This window comes from Sus scrofa, chromosome 10, assembly GCF_000003025.6.
Source record: "Sus scrofa isolate TJ Tabasco breed Duroc chromosome 10, Sscrofa11.1, whole genome shotgun sequence".
NCBI classification, from domain to species: Eukaryota; Metazoa; Chordata; class Mammalia; order Artiodactyla; family Suidae; genus Sus; species Sus scrofa.
In genome coordinates this window covers 39568589-39592805 of record NC_010452.4, presented here as the reverse complement: position 1 = coordinate 39592805, position 24217 = coordinate 39568589, and the positions used below count along the sequence as shown (strand labels likewise).

Below are 24217 nucleotides of genomic sequence, written 5' to 3'. Positions count from 1 at the left end.
GAGTAGCGGTGACATTAAGTACTCCTGCATGAGCGTCACATAATGTGGGGCTGGTGATCCTCTCGGCCTGGGGCGGAGGAACCCAGTCCCACAGGAGGTGACATTAAAACTGGGCACCAGAGACCGAGGGTGGAGGCTGTAGCATGGAGAGGGGTGACTGTGGCAGAGCACAGGCATGTGTTTCATTTGGGTGACAGGTAGATGACGACAGGGCTGGAGATTCAGCATGGCAGTTGATCATGTGCAATTACCCGTGACGGGCTAAGTAATTTACACACATTACTAGTATTTTGCCTGGTTTTTGCACTCATGATTCTACGTAGAAAATTTTAGCCAACAAATAAAACCATAGGTTTTAAGCTACATCTCTTTTATAGAATGTGGAGTATTGTAAAGTTAATATTTAAATAGTAGGTATTACTTGAAGTTCAAAGCCAAGGTGATTGGCACGATGGGCTTTTTATTTTATTTTAGGGCCACACCTGTGGCATGTGGAAGTCCCTGGGGTAGGGGTCAGATTGAGGCTGCAGCTGCCAGTCTGTGCCACAGCCACAGCAATGCATGATCTGAGCCACATTTGTGGCCTACACCATAGCCCATAGCAACACCGGAGCCTTAACCCCCTTGAGTGGGACCAGGGATTGAAACTTGAGTCCTTATGGATACTAGTCAGGTTCGTTACTGCTGAGCCACAGTGGAACTCCAGCACCGTGGACTTCTTTTGGGAGCTTAAAGAAAATGAGTTCTGAGGAGTTCCTGCTGTGGTGCAGTGGGTTAAGAACCTGACTGCAGGAGCTCTCTCAATGATCTGGCAGCGGCTTGGAAGTGCTGGTATGTGGGTTTGGTCCCTAGCCTGGCACAGTGGCTCCAGCGTTGTTGTGGTTTAGTTCGAGGCTGTGGCTCGGATCTGATCCCTGGTCCTGGGGGCTCCATGTGTTGCGCGGCCAGGAAAAAAAAAAAATCTGACTGCAGTAGGTTGGGTTGCTGTGGGGGTGCGGGTTCAGTCTCCAGCTGGGCGCAGTGGGCTAAGGATCCCGGTGTAGCTGCAGCTCAGATTCAGTTCAAGGGGGTGTGTACATTGCAGGTAGGAGTATTTTAATGGGCAAAGAGACTGCTGGGCTGACAGCGAAGGGTTGAAATTTTGATAGCAAGTAATTCATTGAACAAAGCCTCAACGCAGATGTGAAATTGGGTGGAGTTAAGACCTCAGGTGTGGCTTAAGGGAAGGCATTTGGTGCATGTGGGTCAAGGTAAGCTTGCAGGTACCCCACGTCCCGGTAAAACATTTCTTTGGAAAAGGCAGAGGGCTATGTCCTTCCAAGAGTCCACTCCCCACCACCCAATTATGGATGAAAATATGCCCCATCGAGGTAAGATGGGAATATCATGAATCACGTAATAATTTGTACCAAACTGGGAGCTCACAGACAGTCTTCAGGCCATATTTAGAGAAAAGGGATATTTTTGTTAGGCCCACAAATATGAAAAATTTCTTGTAAAACCTTCTGGCTCCTTTGACAAACCAGAAGTTCAACCAAACTAGGCCTTTGTTTCCCAATGTTAAGAATTAGCTAGGGGGAGTTCCCTGGTGGCTCAGTAGGTTAAGGATCATTGCTGTGGCTTGGGTTACTACTGTGACACAGGCCCAGGAACTTTTGCAGAGGGGGAGGAAAAAAAAAAAAAGAATTGGCTGGAACAGAGTTACACGAGACCCCTTAATTGGACATGAACTCTCCGCTTCAGTATGGACCCCGGCCCTGCCAGAGCAGAGATAGGGTATCGGCACTCCCCTAGCAGTTGTGTTGATGCTTGAGTTATGTAGTGAAGTATTTGTCTATATCCCTGTTCTCAAATGTGGGGAAAGAAAAGTAACCAAAGAGCATCTAAGGGAAAATGGGACCACCTAGTCCTTCAAAGAGTGACTAGCAGGCAAAATGTGTCGGAGTTGAAAAAATGCAATTTAAGATTTTTCAGCCCACCTCGCTTCTCTTGGCTTTTGGCTTTTGCAAACCCTGCTGATCGAGGGTAGCTGTCAACTGCATTCTACTCCCAGTCTTGGGAACGAGAGTCCTGTCTCTTAACTCACGGTGGTAAAGAGGAAAACAGGCCAGCATGTTTTAATAGACATGCATTATGTGCGTTGTTTCTTTCTGTTCTAAAGACTTGATCTGATAGGTGTATAGCGAGAGATCCCCAAGGTTCTCGGGCCCCAGGAGTTGATTTGGCTGCAGCTGAGCTAAGGGCATCTATCAGGGTGTCTGAGAAGAGAACATTACAATAAGAAGACTGTGTTTCAAGAAAGGATATGATGTATTAGGATGCATCAGTTTACAGCATCTCTGATCAAGATTTTTTTTTTTTTAAAGAAGACCTTCATCTAATGATCACAGATTGGAAATTGTTTCGTTTGCAAAATAACCAAGTTTGATGGTAGTTCTCCAGTTATTATTATTTTTTTATCTCTTTTTTTTTTTTTTTTTAAGGGCAGCACCTATGGCATATGGAAGTTCCCAGGCTAAGGGCTGAATCAGAGCTGTAGCTGCCAGCCTGTGCCACAGCCACACCAGATCCAAGCTGCATCTGCAACCTATACTGCAGCTCACAGCTGTGCTGGATCCTTACCCCACTGAGTGGGGCCAGAGATTGAACCCTCTAGTGGATCCTCATGGATAGTAGTCGGGTTAGTTACCCCTGAGCCACAAGGGGGAACTCCCAATTTTTTTTTTTTAAACTCATATTAAAGAGCTACTTTGTTACAAATAGGCTGAGCAAATTGACTGTTGTGTAAAATTCTGTTTTTCCTTTCCAAAATCCAAATCCTCAAAATGCTAGATTTTTATGGCATTTTAAAAAGCAGTCTTATAAGCAAAATGCTAACATTTATGGCAGAGCTGTATTTTGGTAAAATAAATGTAGTGACTTAATGCAATACTGTGACTTTTCATTAGTTTTTCTTTTTTTCCCTCTTGAATAATCATATCTTTGCCTCTTTTTTTCTATTAGATTCTTTCTCTGGTTCATATGATGAGCCTTTTCTGTATCGTGAATATTAACCCTCTCTCTGCTATGTGCATTTTCTTCTGGTCTTTGGTTACTTTTTTCTTTTCTTTTTTTGGCCCCATGTCACGTGAAAGTTCCCAGGCCAAGGATCAAACCCACACCACGGCAGCTTCCTGAGATGAGGCAGTGACATTGCTGGATGCTTAACCCACTGCACCACAGAGGAATTTTACTGTTTTTTTTGTTTGTTTGTTTGTTTGTTTGGCTTTTAGGGCTGCACCTGAGGCATATGGAGGTTCCTAGGCTAGGGACCAAATTGGAGCTGTAGCTGCTGGCCTACACCACACCCACAGCAATGCCAGATCTGAGCCTTGTCTGCAACCTATACCACAGCTCACGGCCTACGACCTACACTGCAGCTTGAAGTAATGCCAGATCCTGAACCCACTGAGCGAGGCCAGGGATGGAAACTGCATCCTCATGGATACCAGTCAGATCTGTTTCCGCTGAGCCATGACGGGAACTCTGAATTTTACCTTTTTTAATGCCAAGTTTAACACCATATAGATGTTAATTTTTACATATGCAAATCTGTGAGTTGTTTCTCTTCTGTCTTCTGAATTTTCTTTTGTACTCACACACTAAAATTATTGAAATTCATTCTTTAATTTATATTTTTAACAAAGTAATATGGACATTAGGTTGATACAGGTGAAATTGCTTCGGTTTTTTGTATGTCAAAAAGCAGTAGAGGAGTTTCCATTGTGGCTCAGCATGTTAGGGACCTGACATAGTGTCCCTGAGGATGCAGGTTTGATCCCTGGCCTCACTCAGTGTGTTAAGGATCCAGTGTTGCCGTGAGCTGTGGTGTTGGTCACAGAGGAGCAGAGTAAATGTGGAGAGAGGGATGGGAATAGAGGTTGCCAGGTGACAGATGCTTGTGTGATCGACACAGAGCGAGGTCTCCAGCTCCTGTCCTGTGTGAGAAGGGAAATCATGAAGGGTCCAAGCAGAGCAGTGACATGACCTAATGTATGTGGGTCTTTTTTTTTCTTTGTAGGGCTGCACCTGCGGCATATGGAAGTTCCCACGCTAGCGGTCAAATCAATGCAGGCCTTCATCACAGCTATAACAACACCAGATCTGAACTGCATCTGTGACCTACCCTGCAGCTTGAAGCAGTGCCAGATGCTTAACCCCTTCAGTGAGGCCAGGGATCAAACCTGTGTCCTCATGAATACTAGTCAGGTTCATTTCCACTGAGCCACAAAGGGAACTCCCTGATGTCTGTTTAAGGATCACTCTGGCTGACCCTCTGAGAGTGGACTCTAGGGAGCAAGGGGAGAGAGGGGATAGCAATCCGGGCAAGGGATGACTGTGACGTGAACCAGGTCTTAGTGGGGGAGACAGAGAGAAGATGGGAGATCCTGGGTGTGTCTTGAAGGTAGAACTGATGAGATGTACAGACACACTGGAGAGTGACCGATGAGTTTCGTGATTTCAAGAATGGAGTCACCCTTTACTGAATTAGTCCAGACAGTGGAGGAGGGTGTTGGGCTGGGCAGTTCCATTGGGATATGTTGCATGTAAGACCTCCAGAGAGTCGCATCTGATGGACGATCGGAGAGGCAGCTCTTGCATTCAGGCTGTTGATTTTGGAGTTACCAGTATTAAAAGCCTCGGCGTTCCCATTGCGGCTCAGCAGGTTAAGAACCTACCATAGTGTCCATGAGGATGCGGGTTTGATCCCTGGCTTGCTCAGTGGGTTGAGGATCCGGCATTGCCATGAGCTATGATGTAGGTTGCAGGTGCAGCTCAGATCCAGTGTGGTTGTGGCTGTGGCTGTGGCATAGGCTGGCAGCTGCAGCTCCAGTTCTACCCGTAGCCTGGGAACTTCCATATGCTGCAGGTGCAGCCCTAAAAAAAATAATAATAATAAAAAAAAAGTAGAAGTCTTGAAGCCGGATGAGGTCACCAAAGAGTGAGTAATGATACGAGCAAGAAAAGAACCCAGAGTAAAGTAGAAGGGAAAACCAGGAGTGTGACTTAGTGGTGCAAAGGAAAAGTACCATGTCAGGGAAGAAGGAGGGATCAGCTCTAGGCAGACGCTGCTGCTGAGTCAGATAAGAGGAGGCAAGAGAAGGGACCATTGATTGCGCAACCTGGAAGTTTTCAGCAGCCTAGGTGACCAGTTTTGGTAGCTTGGATGAGTTGAAAAGCATTGGACAAAATCCAAAACGCTTTCGTGATGAAAACCTAAACTAAGGAGTTCTCATTGTGGTGCAGCAGTAACGAACCCGTCTAGGATCCATTAGAATGAGGCTTTGATCCCTGGCCTTGCTCAGTGGGTCAAGGACCTGGCGTTGCTGTGAGCTGTGGTGTAGGTTGCAGATGTGGCTCAGATACCGTGTTGCTGTGGTTGTGGCTCTGATTCAACTCCCTAGCCTGGGAACTTCCATATGCTGCACGTGTGGCCCTAAAAAGCAGCAAACCAACCAACCAACCAACCAAAAACTTAAACTAAGAACAGAAGGGAATTTTCCCAACCTGATAAAGGGCATCTACTAAAACCCCACAGTGAACAGCATCCTTCCTAGTGGAAGACTGAATGCTCTGCCCCTGAAATCAGAAGCCAGGCAAGGAGGTGCATTCTTGCTCGCTCTTTACTTAATGTGGTCCTGGAGTTTCTCGGACCTTTAGGCGAGGAAAACAAAGGGCCTCCAGATTGGAAAGGAAGTCATAAAATGTCACTGTTTGAAGATTTCTTAATCTTATATATAGAAAATGCTTTTTCTGCACCAGTTGGGATGATCATATAGCTTTTTTCCTCCAGTCTACTGAAGTGGTGTATAACGCGGATTGATTCTCATATTTGACCTTGCATTCCTAGGGTAAACCCCACTTGCTCATTTGTATATTATTCTTTTTATTTTATTCATTTCATTTCATTTCATTTTTGTCTTTTTAGGGCTGCACCTACAGCTTGTGGACATTCCCCAGGCTAGGGGTTGAACCGGAGCTGCAGCTGCCAGTCTATGCCACAGCCATAGCAAGGCCAGATCTGAGCCACATCTGTGTCCTACACCACAGCTCAGGGCAACGCTGAAGCAAAGCCAGAGATTGAACCCTCGTCGTCATGGATACTAGTTGGGTTTGTTACCACTGAGCCACAACAGGAACTCCCGGTATATAATTCTTTTGAAAGTGTTTTTGAATTTGAGTTGCTAGTATTTTGAGGATTTTGTGCACGGAGTCATAATGGATTTGGGGCTGTTGATTTTTTTTTTTTTCTTGTGATGGTTTTGTCTGATTTTGGTATCAAGAGACTACTGGCCTCATTCAATGAGGTATGAAGTGTTCTCTACTCATATTTTTTTCAAAGTGTTTGTAAAGGATTTTGTTAATTATTCTCTAAACATTTGATGACATTCACCAGTGAAGCCATCTGGTCCTGGGCTTTTCCTTGCGGGAAGGTTTTTGCTGACCAATGCAGTCTCTTTGCTTGTAAAAACCTGTTCAGATTTTCTCTTTCTTTTTTCAGTTTCAGTGGTTTGTGTCTATAGTAAGTTGTTCACTTCAGCTCAATTATCTAATTGTTGGCATACGGTTGTTCATGTTGTAATTCTTTTTATTCCTTCAAGGTCATTAGTAACATTCATTCCTGATTTTAATAATTTGGGTGGTCCCCCCTCCCCAACTTTTTTAGCCTGTGTAGGTAGCATTTTATCAATTTTATTGATTCTTTCGGAAAACTGAATTTTGGTTTTATTGCTTTTCTTTATTTGGGGGAATGCTGAAATGTTGTAATTGATTTCTCCCCTAATTCAAAAATGTTAGTTGATTCTGAAATTTTATGTATGTATGTAGGTATGTATGTCTTTTTAGGGCTGCACCCGCAGCATATGGGACTCCCAGGATAAGGGTTGAATTGGAGCTGTAGCTGTTGGCCTATGCCACAGCCATGGCAGTGTGGGATCTGAGGCGCACCTGCAGCATACACCACAGCTCATGGCAGTGCTAGATCCTTAACCCTCTGCGCAAGGCCAGGGATTGAACCTGTGTCCACTTGGATGCTAGTCAGATTCGTTTCCACTGAGCTACGAGGGGAACTCCTTTCTGAAATGTTAATATTCCCCTTGTAATCTTTTGTATTAGTCAGGTAACAGAATGTGTGTACACACACACACACACACACACACACACACACACACACACACACATACACATTTTAAGAAACTGGATTATTTTATCGTGGAGGCTTAGAAGGTCAAAATCTGCAGGGTAGGGGCAGACTGGAGATCCAGGGAAGAGGTGCTGTTTGAGCCCAAAGGCAGTCTGCTGGCAGGAGTCTCTCTTGCTCAGGAGGGGTTCATCTTTTTTTTAACTAAGGCCTTCAACTGACTAGGTGAGGCCCACCCACATTATGGAGAATAATCTGCTTTATTCAGTGTCTGCTGATCTAATGTTAACCTTATCCAAGAAACACCTTCACCAGAAACATCCAGAATAATGTTTGACCAAACGCCTGGGCACTGTGGCTCAGGCAGTTTGACCCATAAGATTAACCATCACATTCTCCATCTGATCTCTTTTTCTGCTTTAAATATATCTATGGGAATCATTGCATTGAGGACGAATTTACCCAGTGGGTTAGGGATCTGGCATTGCCTTGAACTGTGGTGTCGGTCACAGATGCAGTGCAGGTCCCACCTTGCGGGGGCTGTGGCGTAGGCCTGTAGCTGCAGCTCCAGGTGGACCCCTAGCTTGGGAACGTCCATATGCTATGGATGTGCCAGAAAAAAATGAGAGAGTGAATGCATTGTTTGGACATGAAACAGACCTCGGATCCGAGCCCAGCCCTGCCTTCCTGACTCTACCATTCTGGCCAGGCCATTGAATGAAATAAGATAAAATGCAAAGATGTAAGTAAAACACCTAACCCATAGGAGCTGATCAACAGTATATATTTTGACATAGCTGTACTTACCTATATAACATTCCGTAATAAAATGACTGAACGTTGGAACAAATGGGAATTTTTGTGGATTTATAAAACGTGCAGTGTAACTTGAGGATCACTGGTACTTAAACACAGAAGAAATAAGGAACAGGATTAGGAAGAAACACAGATGTAGAGGTGGGTAAATAGTAGCTTTTAAAAGAAATAACAGCACATGGGCCGTTTTGTTTTTATTGAATTTTACGGTAAAATTTTAGTTAAGTATAAAGAACAGTTTTAACTTACAGAAGTCCCGAAACTGATCAACAGATGACTGATAAATAGCTTTTGGACGACCCCCTAGCCTGGGAACTTCCATATGCTGCTGCGGCCCTAAAAAGAAGAGGGGGAAAAAAGTAATTTTTTTTTTTTTTTTGGCTTTTTAGGGCCACACCCACTGCTTATGGAAGTTCCCAGGCTAGGGGTCGAATCAGAGCTGTAGCCGCCAGCCTGCACCACAGCCACAGCAATGCCAGATCCTTAACCCACTGATCGAGGCCAAGGATCGAACCTGCATCCTCATGGATCCTAGTCAGGTTCATTAACCTCTGAGCCATGAAGCGAACTCCAAAAAAAAGTAATTTAAACCGTGCAAATCAACAAAATGGAATGGATCGGTGGCATTTTAGTCCCTTTCTTCTTGTCATTTGAAACAACCATAGTATTTCGGTGACATCAGGTCCCAGCCTCCACCACTGCTTTCACAGGCAGGACCTAGTGCCCAGGTTTTAAAGAGCATCCATGTCCTCGTGATGGACCTGCATTCATCCATCCCCAGCATAGGACACCTTTTCCAGCTCTAGGACCTCTCTGGGACACTCTCAAGATGTCTTTTCCAAGGACTGTTTACTTAAATAGAAGGGTTTCTGAGACCCTGGCTTATTTTAGAACCTTACCCTTGCCCCTCCTCTCTTTCCACACTGTATCTCCTGAATCCGCAGGAGGAAAGGAAAAACAGACAGAATACTCTTGGATCCAAATGGGACGGCCCAGGCAAGGTAGACCTGTGGCAGCTGTCACTTTAAATCAGGCAGGCGGCCCAGTGAACACATTTGACTATTTTCACTTTCTTTGATGTGCACAAAATTAAGCTCAAAACAACATGTGTAAGTATCCCCTTTCCCTAATAACCAGTTACATTTTTAAAAAACAGGTTCCATGTTTAAAGTGATCTAATTTGACTCTGTTGAAACAAATAACATTGTAACACTCCAAGAATTGAATGTCTGTTTATATAAGAATTATATCTTGGGCGTTCTCACTGTGAAGCAATGGGATTGGCGGCGTCTCTGCAGCACCAGGTTGCAGGATCAATCCCCAGCCTGGCACAGTGGGTTAAGGATCCAGTGTTCCTACAGCTATGGCTCAGATCTGTAAGTCCGAGCTGTGGCTTGGATGTCAGTTGCAACTTCGGCTCGGATCTGATCCCTGGCCTGGGAACGCCATAGGCTATGAGGCAGCCAAAATAGAAAAAAAAAAAATTTTATCTTAAAGTCATATTTAATGAGTCATCACTGATGTAAATGTCCACTGGGTCATAGGATTCTTACTGGTTTGTACCATACTACATTTCTTAAAGATCAGGGTGTGTATCAATAAAAAGAGATTCGACTGGGAGTTCCCATTGTGGTGCAGCAGAAATGAATCTGACTAGGAACCATGAGGTTGTGGGTTTGATTCCAGGCCTTGCTCAGGGGGTTGGGGATCTGGCGTTGCTGTGGCTGTGGTGTAGGCTGGCAGCTGTATCTCCGATTCAACCCCTAGCCTGGGAACCTCCATATGCTGCGGCTCTAAAAAAAAAAGAAAAAGAAAAAATATGTATATATGCAGGTATACACACAATTATATATCCACTCACATATATACACATATCACACAGATGAATTATTAGGAGTAATTCATTTCCTCCTATAAGCCCTTGACACCCTTCTTTAGCTTTGGTGGACAGTGTGAAAGTTAGTGTGCATTTGGTCTGTGTGTGTGTGTATGTGTGTGTGTATGTTGGCTTCCAAAGGGTGAATGCGTCTCAGTGATAGAATAACAAACTTCAAAGATGCTTCTTCTTTCCTCCTACAACGCAAAGTATTTCCTATAAAGAGTGATTTTTTTTTTTTAACACTGGTGAGAATTACAGAGTGATTTTTCTCTGGTTAATTCATTACAGAAATTGTGTTATAAACGACTCTTAAAGCAGTGCTTATCTTGCATCTGTCTTCAAACCTAATTTCTTGCACATGATCTCCTGAAAAATCATCAGTTTTTCTCCACTTCTGCCTTTGCTGGAGCACTTCATGCATTCTTTTAAAACAAGATCAGTTTTGGGACTTCTGTAAGTTAAGACGGCTCTTTGTATTTAACTAAAGTGTTTACCGTAAAGCTCAATAAAAACAAACCTGTCCATGTGCTGTTATTTCTTTTCAAAGTTACCGTTTACCCATCTCTACGTCTGTGTTTCTTCCTAATCCTGTTTCTTATTTCTTCTATGTTTAAGTACCAGTGATCCTCAAGTTACACTGCGCGTTTTATAAATCTAGCAAAAGTTCCCATTTGTTCCAATGTTCAGTCATTTTATTAAGGAATGTTATATAGGTAAGTACAGCTATGTCAAAATATACTGCCTTCATATTTTTCCAAAAAAAATTTATGCAAAGTGAACATTTAGAAGCATTTTTTCAAAAGTGGTAGAGGTTCTTTCTTGAATAAAAAAGAACTCTGCGTAATCTCAACATGTCTGGAATACTACTTGGAAATATTTTCTCTGACAGAAAGAAACCATTCCTTGCTTGGAGGATTTTAGGTTGCATAGATGCAACTTTTAAAAAAAAATACATTAAAATTTCAAATCCAATTTTTCCCCTTTTTAGAATTATATTTTTATATCCATTTTTATGTGCGCATACTGTAATTTCTCCTAATTTTGAAAGAATAAGTAAGAACTCATTTCTTTATTAGCTGGCTGGAAGAAGATTAAATTCTCATATGGTTTCTTCTTTTTTCTTTTTTTCTTTTTTCTGTAATGGTGATGCTGTGCTTTGCTTTAAAAATAAATTGTCGATGGTATCAGGAAAACTTTTTAAGACCTAGGCGATTTTTTTTTCTTGGAAATTGCAAATTGATATTTAATATTAGTTTCTATGATTTCATGAAGTACTTTGGAGTTGCCATTTTTATCTGTAGCTGGAGATGAGCTGAAAGATTCAAGGGTATTTATGGCATTTGAACTTTTCTTTATACTCAGAGCAACTTTGTACCTGTGACATTCCAGAGGTGAATTTTCTGTTAGTTTGTTCAAAAACCTTTTCCCCCTTAACATACAAAAAATTAGTATATGTATGGTTAGTTAATATAATTCATGATAATCATGTTTCTTTGATTTTTTTTCTTGACACTTTTATAAGGTGGCTATAGAAGGTGATTCATCCACCTTCTTTTATAGTTTGGTGTTGGCATTTCTTTTCAATTTAAACCTCCTCCCCAGATTTTCACTTGTTTGTGGTTTTAAGCTGTTCTTAATTATCCTCCTTTGTCTTCGGGATAATTATGATTGGCATACCATGGAAGCATCACTTCAATAATTTGTCCTGGCATCATGTTACTGCATAGTTCTTAACATGTCTGCAATGATTTATACCATTATAACAAGATTGGCATTATATTTAAAAAGTTTATTGTAATGGAAATTTTCAACACTTTGTTGTCAGGAGTCTAATGTTGTATATAATATTTTCCAGCTGTTTAGTTTTTATTAATATCTACATGAGTTGGTTTGTTGTTTTAGCCTTCTTTAAAAGTTCATTTATATGAATATTTTCTCTTTCTTGTAATTAAAGTACCCATTGAACTCATTCAGTATTTACTTGGTCAAATTAAGCCGTTATTGTAAGATGCAAAAAAACCCCCAAAAACTGTTTAATACAATGTTTTTGGTAGTTCTCACAATTTTTTTAAAAAAGCACATCTTAGTATATTTAAGGTGAGAAAAAAATTAAATATTTATTTTTACCTTCTTTTTAATAAACTAAGCAGTTTTTTGTTTTTTGTTTTTGTTTTTTACTGTGTTTGCATCAAGTAAATGCTTAAGAAATTACGAATTTCAGAGTAGGTCTTTTTATAAATCTCTAATTTTGGGGGTGCCTATTTTCAAATACTGTTCTGTTATGGTGCAGGCAGGTTTCACTGAAACTCTTCTTTTCCTGTCTGCACACATCTGTAGAATTTAACTTAATAAAAGCTTATATTCCTAAAAGCATTGGGAATGCATAATATCAGATGTTCTTAGACCAGATTGGTTGCAGAAAAGCAGCATAACCAAAGATGGAAACTGTCACATTTGAAAAGTCCCAGCGGTAGCAATAGTATTTATTTTCTTGTAACAAGAAAGGCAGGTCCCATTCTCCTCTGCAAGTGGGATTTCTGAGGCTGTTAGTGTTGGTGGTGACTTACCTTGACTCTGTTGGAGGGGAAGACCTTTTGTGTGAATGGAGATACCTGTCCATAAAATGGTCCTGTATTTTTTTTTTCTAAAATGTCATCAGAAATGCCAAAATTTTATGACAAAGTAAGATCCTTAAAATGATAAATACTGACGTTAATAAAAGTTTACATGGAAGGTATTTATGGGATTTGAAGAATATAATAACAATATCTGATGTAAAAAAAAAAAATTCTTTTCAGTTGTATTAGTTTGGTTGTAAGTTTTCCAAACTCAGACTGCTTTTCATTTATCATCTTCTCAGGAGACTGCTGGTTCTCTCTTCATCTTCCTTGACCTTTGCTAGTTTTTATACCATAGCCTCATTAACAAAATTTTTCACGGTTTTTATTTTCATTCCTTTTTAAGTATTTTTAATGTATCGGCTCTTTCTAACCTTTGAGAATATAACAACTTGATTGCCATAACCATTTCACAATGCAGAGGTCTAGAACCTGCTTCTGAGACGTAGTCAAAACGTATTTTCTGTTGTATGTTGATGTAACCACACACATATATCGACCGATGCTGGATTTCAGTTGTCTGGTGTTTTCGTGGGGTTTTTTTACATTGTAAAAATTATATAACATTATGGAAAGCAATGGGACAAACTAGCTGCCCACAGCCCTCTCTCCCTAGAATGATCATTGTCTGCTTTTATACTTTAAAAAATATTTCTGTATCCATACCAATTTTTCTATTAGTAAAACTCATAGGGTAACTATGACTATTGTATATGTCCAATTTTTTCCATTTATGATTATATTATCAACTGCATTTCTAATGGTGTGGTATAGTTTTATAATTATGATTTTAGCAGCTTGAGCGCCATTGCTTTGAAAAAGAATTTCATAATCATTCCCATACTTCTGTATATTTTGGATGCTTCATGCTTTTTTATGGTTAAAAATATCACTAACATATGAAATTATAGGATAGGGTAAGCATAATACTTATCTGCAATTTGAAGCTAATTTTAATACCACATGATTCTTAATTTACATTCATAAGCATTAAAGTTAATACTCTTGCTGACTGGTATTATATCAATAAATATAGTAAAGTAGCTTTGAAAATAACTAGATCGTAACTGCCTGGTTTTATTTTTTTTACTTAAGAGAACTGTCAAGGTCAAACCAGATTAGAAGTACTTGCTAAAAATCTTCGTTTCTGCTCATGAGTCTGTGTTGTGAATACCCATAAATTATAGGTATTTGGAATAATTTCTCTTTCCCAGTAGGTCAGGAAGTCTTTGAGGGCAGTGACACTCTTTTATATATATTTTGCTTTTTACACATCACCTTAAATACAGAGGAGTATCAAAGTATATTTAATTATATTTGAAAAATGTCTTCTAACAGAAAAAGTTCACACATTTTCATCCCTAAATTAAACTGCTGCTTCTCTTTATATAATTTTCCCTATGAATTTATTTCATAACGTACTCAAAGCTTACCAGTTTTTCTCTTAAACATCTATGTGCATAGAATAACATTTCAAACTTTCTTCTTGACTTTCTTTCATCATTTAATATTTGATCCAAGGCTGACAGTTGTTTTCTTTTTATGACACCAAAAGAAGGGTTCCTTAAACCTGTAGATTGTCATGCCTGCCCCACTGGTTGCTGTGAGAATTAAATGACTCATCCATGTAAAGCACGTTCCACGGCGTCTGTCATGTAAGTAGGTTCTCAACGAGTACCCTTTCCCGCCACTACTGCTTCTGCTGTTTTGGTATTGATGTTATTAATCGGGGAACGATCTAAACTCACACTCACCTTTTTTTGGTCATGACCTCCTAAGCAACTATCTGGTGCCTCAGTACAAAATATGTAGAAATACAAAGACCAAAAAGATGGTTCGGTATTTCTGGGGCCATTGGTTAAGTATTCAGAAAATTGTAAAGATACAGCCTCTCCTCACAAGCTTGATCTCGTAATCACAGCTGAGTTCATTCCAGGCGGGATTTTAAAAAATCAAGTGTAAAGCCAAGAAACCTTTTTTTTTTTTAATTTAAGAAAATTTGGGTATTTATCAGATTCAAGGCTAGGAAAGTATAAAAGCAGTGGAAGAAGCTACAAAGAAAAATTCATAGATTCAAATACATAAACCTTTAAAATTTCTTTGAAAAGGAAAATTGAAAATCATAGGAAGTCTCTGCAACCAGTAGGGCCAAGGGCTGTAACCTTAAAAGATGCACACATGTGTATAAATCTCTAAAGACCCCAGTCAAAAAATGATCATCGTGTATTCGCCAACAATTAACAGAAGTAAATGCAAATGAGTAATAAATATGGAAAAAAGTTTGACTTTAACAGTTAAAGTGAAATGTTAGACAGTTTTCACCAAAAATCTTAAAGTGATTGGACATCCTTGGATGAGCGAATGGTACAACAGGAAGTGGTACTTGCTGCTGGTGGAAGTGTCCATCGTTGCTAAACCACCTGAGTAATCTTTGGACCAGCTCTATCAAGCTTCTTGCAGTTTGCCCCAATGAAGTCACCAGTGACATAGGGTCACAGGAACCTACAGGGATGTTGTTTGCTGTTTTCTTGAAATGAGCAGATAACAAGCAACTTAAATGTCTTTTACAATAAAAAAAAAAATTAAACACAACTCCACAACTAAAGAGATTAACACATCATTGTAAATTATTCCTGCTGGCAAATATGAGATAAGAAGTATCTTCTTTGGGTGTGGAGCCAAGGGAACCCTCCTACACTGTTGGTGGGAATGTAAATTGGTACCGTCACTAGAAAACAGTATAGAGGTTCCTCAAAAAACTGAAAATAGAATTGCCATTTGATCCAGCAATCCTACTCCTGGGCATCTATCCAGACAAAACTATAATTAGAAAAAATACATGCGCTCCTGTGTTCATAGCAGCACAATTCACAGTAGCCAAGACATGGAAACAATCCAGATGTCCATTGACAGAAGAATGGGTAAAGAAGATGTGGTTAAAATATATACAATGGAATACTACTCAACCATCAAAAAAGAATTTAAAATGCCATTTATAGCAACATGAATGGACCTAGAGATTATCATACTTAGGCGGATTAAGTCAGACAAAGTCAAAAACATATGGTATCACTTATATGTAGTTTCTAAAATATGGCACACATGAGCACATCTACAAAACAGAAACAGACTCACAGACCAAGAGAACAGACTTGTGGTTGTCAGGGCAGAGGGGCGTGCAGGTGGGATGGACTGGGAGTTTGGGGTTAGTAAATGCAAACTATTGTATATAAGATGGATAAACAACAAGATCCTACTGTAGAGTGCAGGGAACTATATTCAGTCTCCTGAGATAAATCACAATGGAAGAGGATATTTAAAAAAATGTGTATATGTGTATAACTGAGTCACTTTGCTGTACAGCAGAAATGAACTCAGCATTGTAAATCAGGAGTTCCCACTGTGGTGCAGTGGAAACGAAATCTGTCTAGGAACCATGAGATTGTGGATTCGATCCCTGGCCTTGCTCAGTGGGTTGAGGATCCGGCATTGCCGTGAGCTGTGGTGTAGATCGCAGATGTGGCTCAGATCTGATGTTGCTGTGGTTCTGGCATAGGCCGGCAGCAACAGCTCTGATTAGACCCATAGTCTGGGAACCTCCATGTGCCACAAGTGCGGCCCTAAAAAAGACAAGAGACAAAACAAAACAAATTGTAAATCAACTATACATCAATTAAAAACTAAAAATGCGTCTCCTTGTGATTCAGGGGGCTGATGTACAGCTGCTGTCTTAAAGCCACTTGCCCATTGTAATAAAGTAAACTGTGCTATTCCTTCAAAAAAAAAAAAAAAAAAAGAAAAAGAAAAAACAGAAATCTCTAGCAGCTGTGGGTAAGAGCCCTGGCAAAAGCCTATCCATAAAAATGTTGAGCCAATTATAAATTACAAAAATGTGAACTATAAGGAAAAAAATATTTTGTGTGAAACCTTTCCCTTACTCCAGATTCCTTGTTCCTGCTTCTTTCTTTTTCCTTCTTTTTAAAGCCAACTCTTGCTAAGACTTGTGCATTGAATATGAGCTAGAATTAAGTAGGTTCTAGGTTAGTTACTCACCTTTATTGGAAAGAGCCCTGCTTTCAGTTTAAGTCCACATTCTTGGTCTTCCTTTTAAAAAGAGAACCACCTAAGATCTGGAGGCCAGAACTTACCTCTTTTCCTGATGCAGAGGCCCTTCTCCTGAACACTTAGACTCACCAGGGTGTGCTGACCCATCTGTCATTATGTCATTGGAGCCTGCAAATCACAGCCTCTGTGCTGCCTTGAACAGCAGGTCAAGTGCACGATGACCTCAGGCTGCTGGTTTTCTTTTGCCTTTGTTTTTATTTGAGAGACAAGTACATACCCTGGATTTCACCCCTTCTGTCACAGCTTCTGTTTTGGCTGTTTTATTGGTTCCTGGTTGGGGATTTTTCTTGTTTTCTGACTCTATGTATGCACATATATGGATGGTATGTGTGGGCACATATGTCTTGTGTGGTATAAAAATGAAACACATGGGTATGTATGTCCGGGGAGGAAAGGCTTGTAAATAAAGGACAGGAGTTCCCCTGGGATACAATAGGTCGACAGTGTCTCTGGAGCACTGGGATGCAGGTTCGATCCTTGGCCCACCACAGTGGGTTAAGGATCTGGGGTTGCCGCAGCTATGGTGTAGGTTGCAGCTGTGGCTCAGGTCTGATCGCTGGCCTAGGAACTCCATATGTGGCAGGGCAGCCAAAAAATTTTAAAAAAAGGAGGACTGGGGGAAGAATGCCCTTTAAATAAAAGAACAGAAAGAACACAAACCTAGAAAGAGTATCTTAAAAAATGGAAGTGTAGTTTGTATAATTCCATCTTTCTGTTTTTGTTTCTTGAAAAATGCCTTGCTACTTTAATAAGTTTTTTTTTTTTAATTGTTTTTTTTTTTTTCTTTTGGTCTTTTTAGGGCCGTACCTGCGGCGGTGGAAATTCCCAAGCTAGGGTTTGAATTGGAGCTGTAGCCACTGGCCTACACCACAGCCACAGCAACACCAGATCTGAGCCTTGCCTGCTACCTACACCACAGCTCACGATGACGCTGGATCCTGAACCCCCTGAGTGGGGCCAGGGTTTGAACCTGAGTCCTCATGGATACTAGTCAGGTTTCTACTGAACCACAATGGGAACTCCCAGTAAGGTATTTTAATCTTGAATATATTTCAGTCTGGCTTTAATTTTAATACTTTGTGTCTTTTATAGCATTAGCCAGTTAAAAACTTAGGTGCCCATTCTTGCTGGCCATGCACCATGGGAACACAGGCAGGACAGCACGCCCCTGCCTTCTGGGTACAGCTGGGTGGGAAAATGACCCCGACCTTATCTGTGCCTAGTGAGGGTCGGTGTTACCACCTGCCAGGCATCAGGCCTGGTGCTTCACCTTAGTCATTTAATCCTTAATAACCCTTTGAGGTGTCCATAGGATTATCCTCATTTTATTTTTAAATTTTTAAAATTTTTTTAATTTTAATTTTAATTTTTTTTACAGAATAAAATACATATATTTAAACACAGTTACATTCACACAGATTATTATATCATGGATCTTAAGAAACAGATTAAGTGACTCCCTCGGATTATCCTTATTTTAAAACTGAGCCTTAGAGAAGTTTTCAAAAAGTCAGTGGCAGGGGTGGGGTGCAAAAAAAAAAAAAACAAAAAACCCAAAAAAAACAAAAGTCAGTGGTAAAGCCTGCATGTTCCCCAGGTTTGGCCCCCTCTGGTCTTGGCCTGAGTGGGAAAGCTTGTGGGACTTGGCTCCCCTGGGGAAGAGTTGTGAGGATGCGGATCTGACAGGTTCTTTTCCCAGGTTCTGAGTCTTTCCCAGGATATTAGGAAACAAAGAAACAAAACATAATCACCTTGTCCCCCGATCCTTGCCACAGACGTTTGACTTCCCTCTGCAGATTTTAGAATCTGCCCATCTTTTCTTCATCCTAGGACTAGGTGGCATCTTTCCCCTTCTTCTTCCCTGGAATCTCATTTCTGTTAGACAATGGCACTACGTTTCTGGAGTTCTAGTTGCAGCTCAGCAGTAGCGAATCTGACTAGTATCCGTGAGGACTCGGGTTCAATCCCTGGCCTCTCTCAGTGGGTTAAGGATTCAGCTTTGTCATGAGCTGTGGTGTAGGTCGCAGATGTGGCTCGAATCTGGTGTTGCTGTGGCTGTGGTGTAGGGCTGCAGCTGCAGCTTTGATCTGACCTCTAGCCTGGGAGGGAACTTCCATGTGCTACGGGTACAGTGTATGGAAGGAAAGAAAACCACAAGACCAAAATACATAAATAAATAACATGCTTCACTATTTAGCCTGTTTGCCTTTTCCCTTTTGCCTTTGATGGGAGTGCTTAGAGCAATTGTCTTGTTTCAAATTCTTTGTAAATCTTTTCCCTCTAATAGTCCATGTGTCTCCTCAGAATCACCCAGAGGGCCACAGGAGTATATTATCAGACAAACTTTATTACTCTGTTCTTAATATCTTAATACCTTGATTGGTAAAAGGTTCATAAGTTGATTGATATAATTCCATACTCATTGATAACTGTTCTTTAATATTGCCTTTATTTTGAACACTATCACTTTTTAAAATTTGTTTTGTTGTTGTTGTTTAGGGCTGCATTTGTAGCATGTAGAGGTTCCCAGGCTAGGGGTCAGATTGGAGCTACAGCTGCTGACCTACACCACAGCCACAGAAACATGAGATCCGAGCCAAGTGTGCCATCTACACCTCAGCTCGTGGCAATGCCGGATCCTTAACCCACTAAGTGAGGTCAGGGATCAAACCCGCAACCTCATGGTTCCTAGTCAGATTCGTTTCTGCTGCACCACTGCAGGAACACCTGAGCATTATTACCTTTTAAATCCAATAATAATACTTACTTTATGTTCCCTAAAATTCACACAGATAAGTTATTACATTATTGCGTTATAAAAAGTTTTTTCTCTTTTGAGTTCCCGTTGAGGCACAGCAAAAACCAATCTGACTAGGAACCATGGGGCTGAAGGTTTGATCCCTGGCCTCGCTCAGTGGGTTAAGATCTGGCGTTGCCATGAACTGTGGTGTAGGTTGCAGACTTGGCTTGGATTTGGCATTGCTGTGGCTGTGGTATAGGCCGGTGGCTGCAGCTCCAATTGGACCCTAGCCTGGGAACCTCCATATGTCATGGGTGTGGCCCTAAAAAGACATGAGGCAAAAAAAGAAAAAAGAAAAAGAAAAAGAAAGTTTTCTGTTTATCAAGTTTGGTCAAATTCTCTTTAAAGAGGATGTTTTTATACATGCAAAAATATACTTGCATTTCATTTTGTACTATAGAGCTGATTTAGAACATATATTGTGTTTTATTAAGCAGACTGTTTTCTCTCCCTTGAAGTCTGGATTTTGAGACTGTATAAAGGTTGGTTAGGAGTTCCACTGTGGCACAGTGGGTTAAGAATGCAACTGCAACAACTCAGGTCACTGGAGGGGTGCTAGTTTGATTCCAGCCCAGTTCAGTGGGTTAAAGGATCCCACATTGATGCATCTGAAGCTTGGACTCAATCTCTGCCCTGGGAACTTATATATGCAGTGGGTGTGGCCATTCTTTAAAAAAAAAGGTTGATTAGGCCAAGAATTCTTAAATGGTGTATATGGCAAATATCACTTTTCTAGAAAAGATGTAGAAACTAAATGTAACAATAGAAGCAAAATGAAATGGGAGTTGACTGAGATAAGGAACTTTTGCCTTCAATGTTTTAAACCAACATTTTATTTATTTTTTTTATTTTTATTTATTTATTTATTTTTTGTCTTTCTGCTATTTCTTTGGCCGATCCTTCGGCATATGGAGGTTCCCAGGCTAGGGGTCAAATCGGAGCTGTAGCCACCGGCCTACGCCAGAGCCACAGCAACACGGGATCCGAGCCGCATCTGCAACCTACACCACAGCTCACGGCAACGCCGGATCGTTAACCCACTGAGCAAGGGCAGGGACCGAACCCGCAACCTCATGGTTCCTAGTCGGATTCGTTAACCACTGCGCCACGACGGGAACTCCAAAACCAACATTTCAAAAAATAGTGGTGAGCTGGAGGAGGCTCTTTAAGTAGGAAATTTATTTAAATTCTTGAAAAGCTATTTTAGTAAAAGACCATATGACCTACTGATAAAAGTACACAGTTGGAGCTCTGAAACTTATTTCCAAATTTCCATAGGCTTCAAATTATAAAAGCATAGAGTTTACGTGAGAGAAAAAGAACCATGGGTTTGGTCATTTACTCACCCCCTGAAGTCTCATGACAGTTTGCTTTTAGTGACAGGTTGGTTCTACAGCCTTATCTGTGCAGAGGCCTACTGACACCACGCTCTTCCTAACTTTAGTTTCCTTTTATTTAACAATAGATGCTGTCTGTGCTACAGGTTTGTTATTAGGCTACGCTTAGCATATAGTATAAAGTATTCTACTGTTTATGATGAGGAGATTCATCATTTGTATTTATTTTTTTAATTATTTTTATTTTTTCCATTATAGCTGGTTTACAGTGTTCTGTCAATTTTCTACTGTACAGCAAGGTGACCCAGTCTCACATACATATATACATTCTTTTTTCTCACATTATCCTGCTCCATCATAAGTGACCAGATGTAGTTCCCAGTGCTACACAGCAGAATCTCATTGCTTATCTATTCCAAAGGCAATAGTTTGCCTCTATGAACCCCAAATTCCCAGTCCATCCCATTCCCTCCCCCTCCCCCTTGGCAACCACAAGTCTGTTCTCCAAGTCCATGAGTTTCTTTTCTGTGGAAAGGTTCATTTGTGCCATGTATTAGATTCCAGTTATAAATGATATCATATGGTATTTGTCTTTCTCTTTCTGACTGACTTCACTTAGTATGAGAGTCTCTAGTTCCATCCACTCTGACTGGTGAGGTGGTACCTCATAGTAGTTTTGATTTGCATTTCTCTAATAATCTGTGATGTTGAACATTTTTTCATGTGCTTGTTGGCCATCTGTATATCTTCTTTGGAGAAATGTCTATTCAGGTCTTTTGCCCATTTTTCCGGTGGGTTGTTGGTTTTTTTGCTGTTGAGTTGTACAAGTCGTTTGTATATCTTAGAGATTAAGCCCTTGTCAGTTGCATCGTTTGAAACTATTTTCTCCCATTCTGTAAATTGTCTTTTGGGGTGTTTTTATGGTTTCCTTTGCTTTGCAAAAGCTTGTCAGTTTAATTAGGTCCCACTGGTTTATTTTTGCTTTTATTTCTGTTGCTTTGGGAGACTGACCAGAGAAAATGTTTGTAAAATTAATGTGAGAGAATGTTTTGCCTGTGTTCTCTTCTGGGAGTTTGATGGTGTCTTGTGTTTAAATCTTTAAGCCATTTTGAGTTTATTTGTGTACATAGTGTAAGGGTGTGTTCCAGTTTCATTGATTTACATGCGGCTGTCCAGTTTTCCCACCACCACTTGCTAAAAAGACTGTCTTTTGAACCATTTTATATTCTTGCCTCCTTTGTCAAGGATTAATTGACCATAGGTGTCTGGGTTTATTTCTGGGTTCTTTATTCTGTTCCATTGGTCTGTATGTCTGTTTTGGTGCCAGTAGCACACTCTTGATGACTGTGGCTTTGTGATATTGCCTGAAGTCTGGGGGAGTTAGGCCTCCTGCTTGATTTTTGTTCCTCAGAATTACTTTGGTCTTTTGTGGTTCTGTATAAATTTTTGGATTGTTTGTTCTAGTTCTGTGAAAAATGTCTTGGGTAATTTAATAGGGATTGCATTGAATCTGTAGATTGCTTTGGGTAGTATGGCCATTTTTACAATATTAATTTTTCCAACCCAGGAGCATGGAATATCTTTCCATTTCTTTGAATCCTCTTTAATTTCCTTGATTAATGTTTTATAGTTCTCAGCATATAAGTCTTTCACCTCCTTGGTCAGGTTTATTCCTAGGTACCTGATTTTTTTGGGTGCCATCATTTATATTTAAAATGTTTTTATAGTTTCTTATCAAATGTGTTCATCAGTCTGTGAAATTTTTGCTTTAGATTTCTGACCTCTTTATTTTATTTCATAACATAGTTATATTACTTACTGATTTACGAAAAGAATTCTTTATGATTTTGAGCCAAATAAAATTTGTGGTATAGCTATAAATGTTAGATGATTCTCTTCTCAATTGCTATTTTAACGAAATTGTGAAATATCAATTTTCCTTTTATTATTAAGTGTACTTGTCATGATATTATGGTGAATAAATCCAGCCCAGCTTTGAGGGTGTTTTCTTTTTTTGGGGGGGGAAGAGGGGCATCCTATTTTTTTAGTTCTAATTGCTAAACGATTTTTTTTTTTTTTTTGTATTTGCAGCTGGTTTTAGGAGGAGTTTCCGTCTTAGTAGGAAAGATAAGAAAACAAACAAATCCATGTATGAGTGCAAGAAGAGTGACCAGTATGACACCGCTGACATCCCCACCTACGAGGAGGTGACACCCTATCGACGGCAGACTCATGAGAAGTACAGGCTCGTCGTCTTGGTGGGTAAGTGGTTGTTTGGTGTGTGACGTTGAGGAAATAAGCGAGATGGTGACAATTTAACTTCAGAGAGCAGGATGCTGGAAGTTTTCAAGCTAAAAAATCTCATGCTGGAGTTGTCATTGTGGCTCAGCATGCCAACTAATATCCATGAGGATGCTGGTTCGATCCCAAGCCTTGTTAATTTGGTTAAAGATCTGGCATTGCCATGAGCTGTGGTGTAGGTCACAGATGTGGCTCGATCTTGAGTGGCCGTGGCTGTGGCTGGCAGCTGCAGCTCCAATTCAACCCAAATCTTGAACCCCTTTTGTGTGGCCTCTAAAACGAAATCTTTAGGAGTATCCTGTCGTGACACATCGGAAACGAATCCCACTAGGAAGCATGAGGTTGTGGGTTCGATCCCTGGCCTCGCTCCATTGGGTTAAGGATCCGATGTTGCAATGAGCTGTGGTGTAGGTTGCAGCTATGGCTCGGATCTGACGTTGCTGTGGCTGTGGCTCAGGCCTGCAACGACAGCGCTGATTAGACCCCTAACCTGAGAACCTCCATATACCATAGGAGCAGCCCTAAAAAGGACAGAAGACTGAATAAATAAATAAAAAGAACTCTTTAGTCTTTTGGTCCTTAGATGGCATTGAGGAGACTTCCAAGACATTTGTGCTCATGATATTGGTGTTTTAGTGACCCTTTGTAGGTGGAGAGAGAGCAGACACCATTGCCCTGTAAGCAGACACTGTTGCCCTGTATTAAGTATATCAGGGCAATTCAGAGACATTGCTGGATCCTTACCCTGCTGCGCCATTGTGAGAGCTCTCATTAATGCAGAATTTTTTAAGTCCATACCTCATGGCATATGGACTTTCTGGGCCAGGGATCAGATCCAAGCCAGAGTTGTGACCTAAGCCACAGCTGCAGCAACGCCCAATTCTTAGCCCACTGTGCCGGGCTGGGAATCAAACCTGTGTCCCAGAGCTTCCAAGACTCCACCGATCCCATTGTGCCACAGTGGCACTCCTTTAAGTGCATACTTTTGCATTACAACAGGACAGACATAATGGGAAATATTTGCCTTACTCTTTTTGGCATGTTAGACTGTATATTATACCCAGCAAAGGAGTATATCTTGTATCTCTATGTGAAAAATAGAGAAAGAAAATCACATAAAAATGACAAATTCATGTGGACGTCTTAACCTTGTTTCCACCA

The 24217-nt window shown here is 40.7% G+C and overlaps 1 protein-coding gene across 8 annotated transcripts in view; it reads left to right on the top strand.

Moving 5' to 3' along the window:
• Positions 1–24217, top strand: part of MPP7 (membrane palmitoylated protein 7) — a 265984-nt gene that overhangs the window by 205552 nt on the left and 36215 nt on the right. For all 8 annotated transcript variants that reach the window (XM_021064727.1, XM_021064733.1, XM_021064732.1 and 5 more), the window contains one exon: positions 22847–23017. In XM_021064727.1, coding sequence (XP_020920386.1) covers positions 22847–23017 — 171 coding nt within the window. The remainder of the gene's footprint in view (positions 1–22846; positions 23018–24217) is intronic.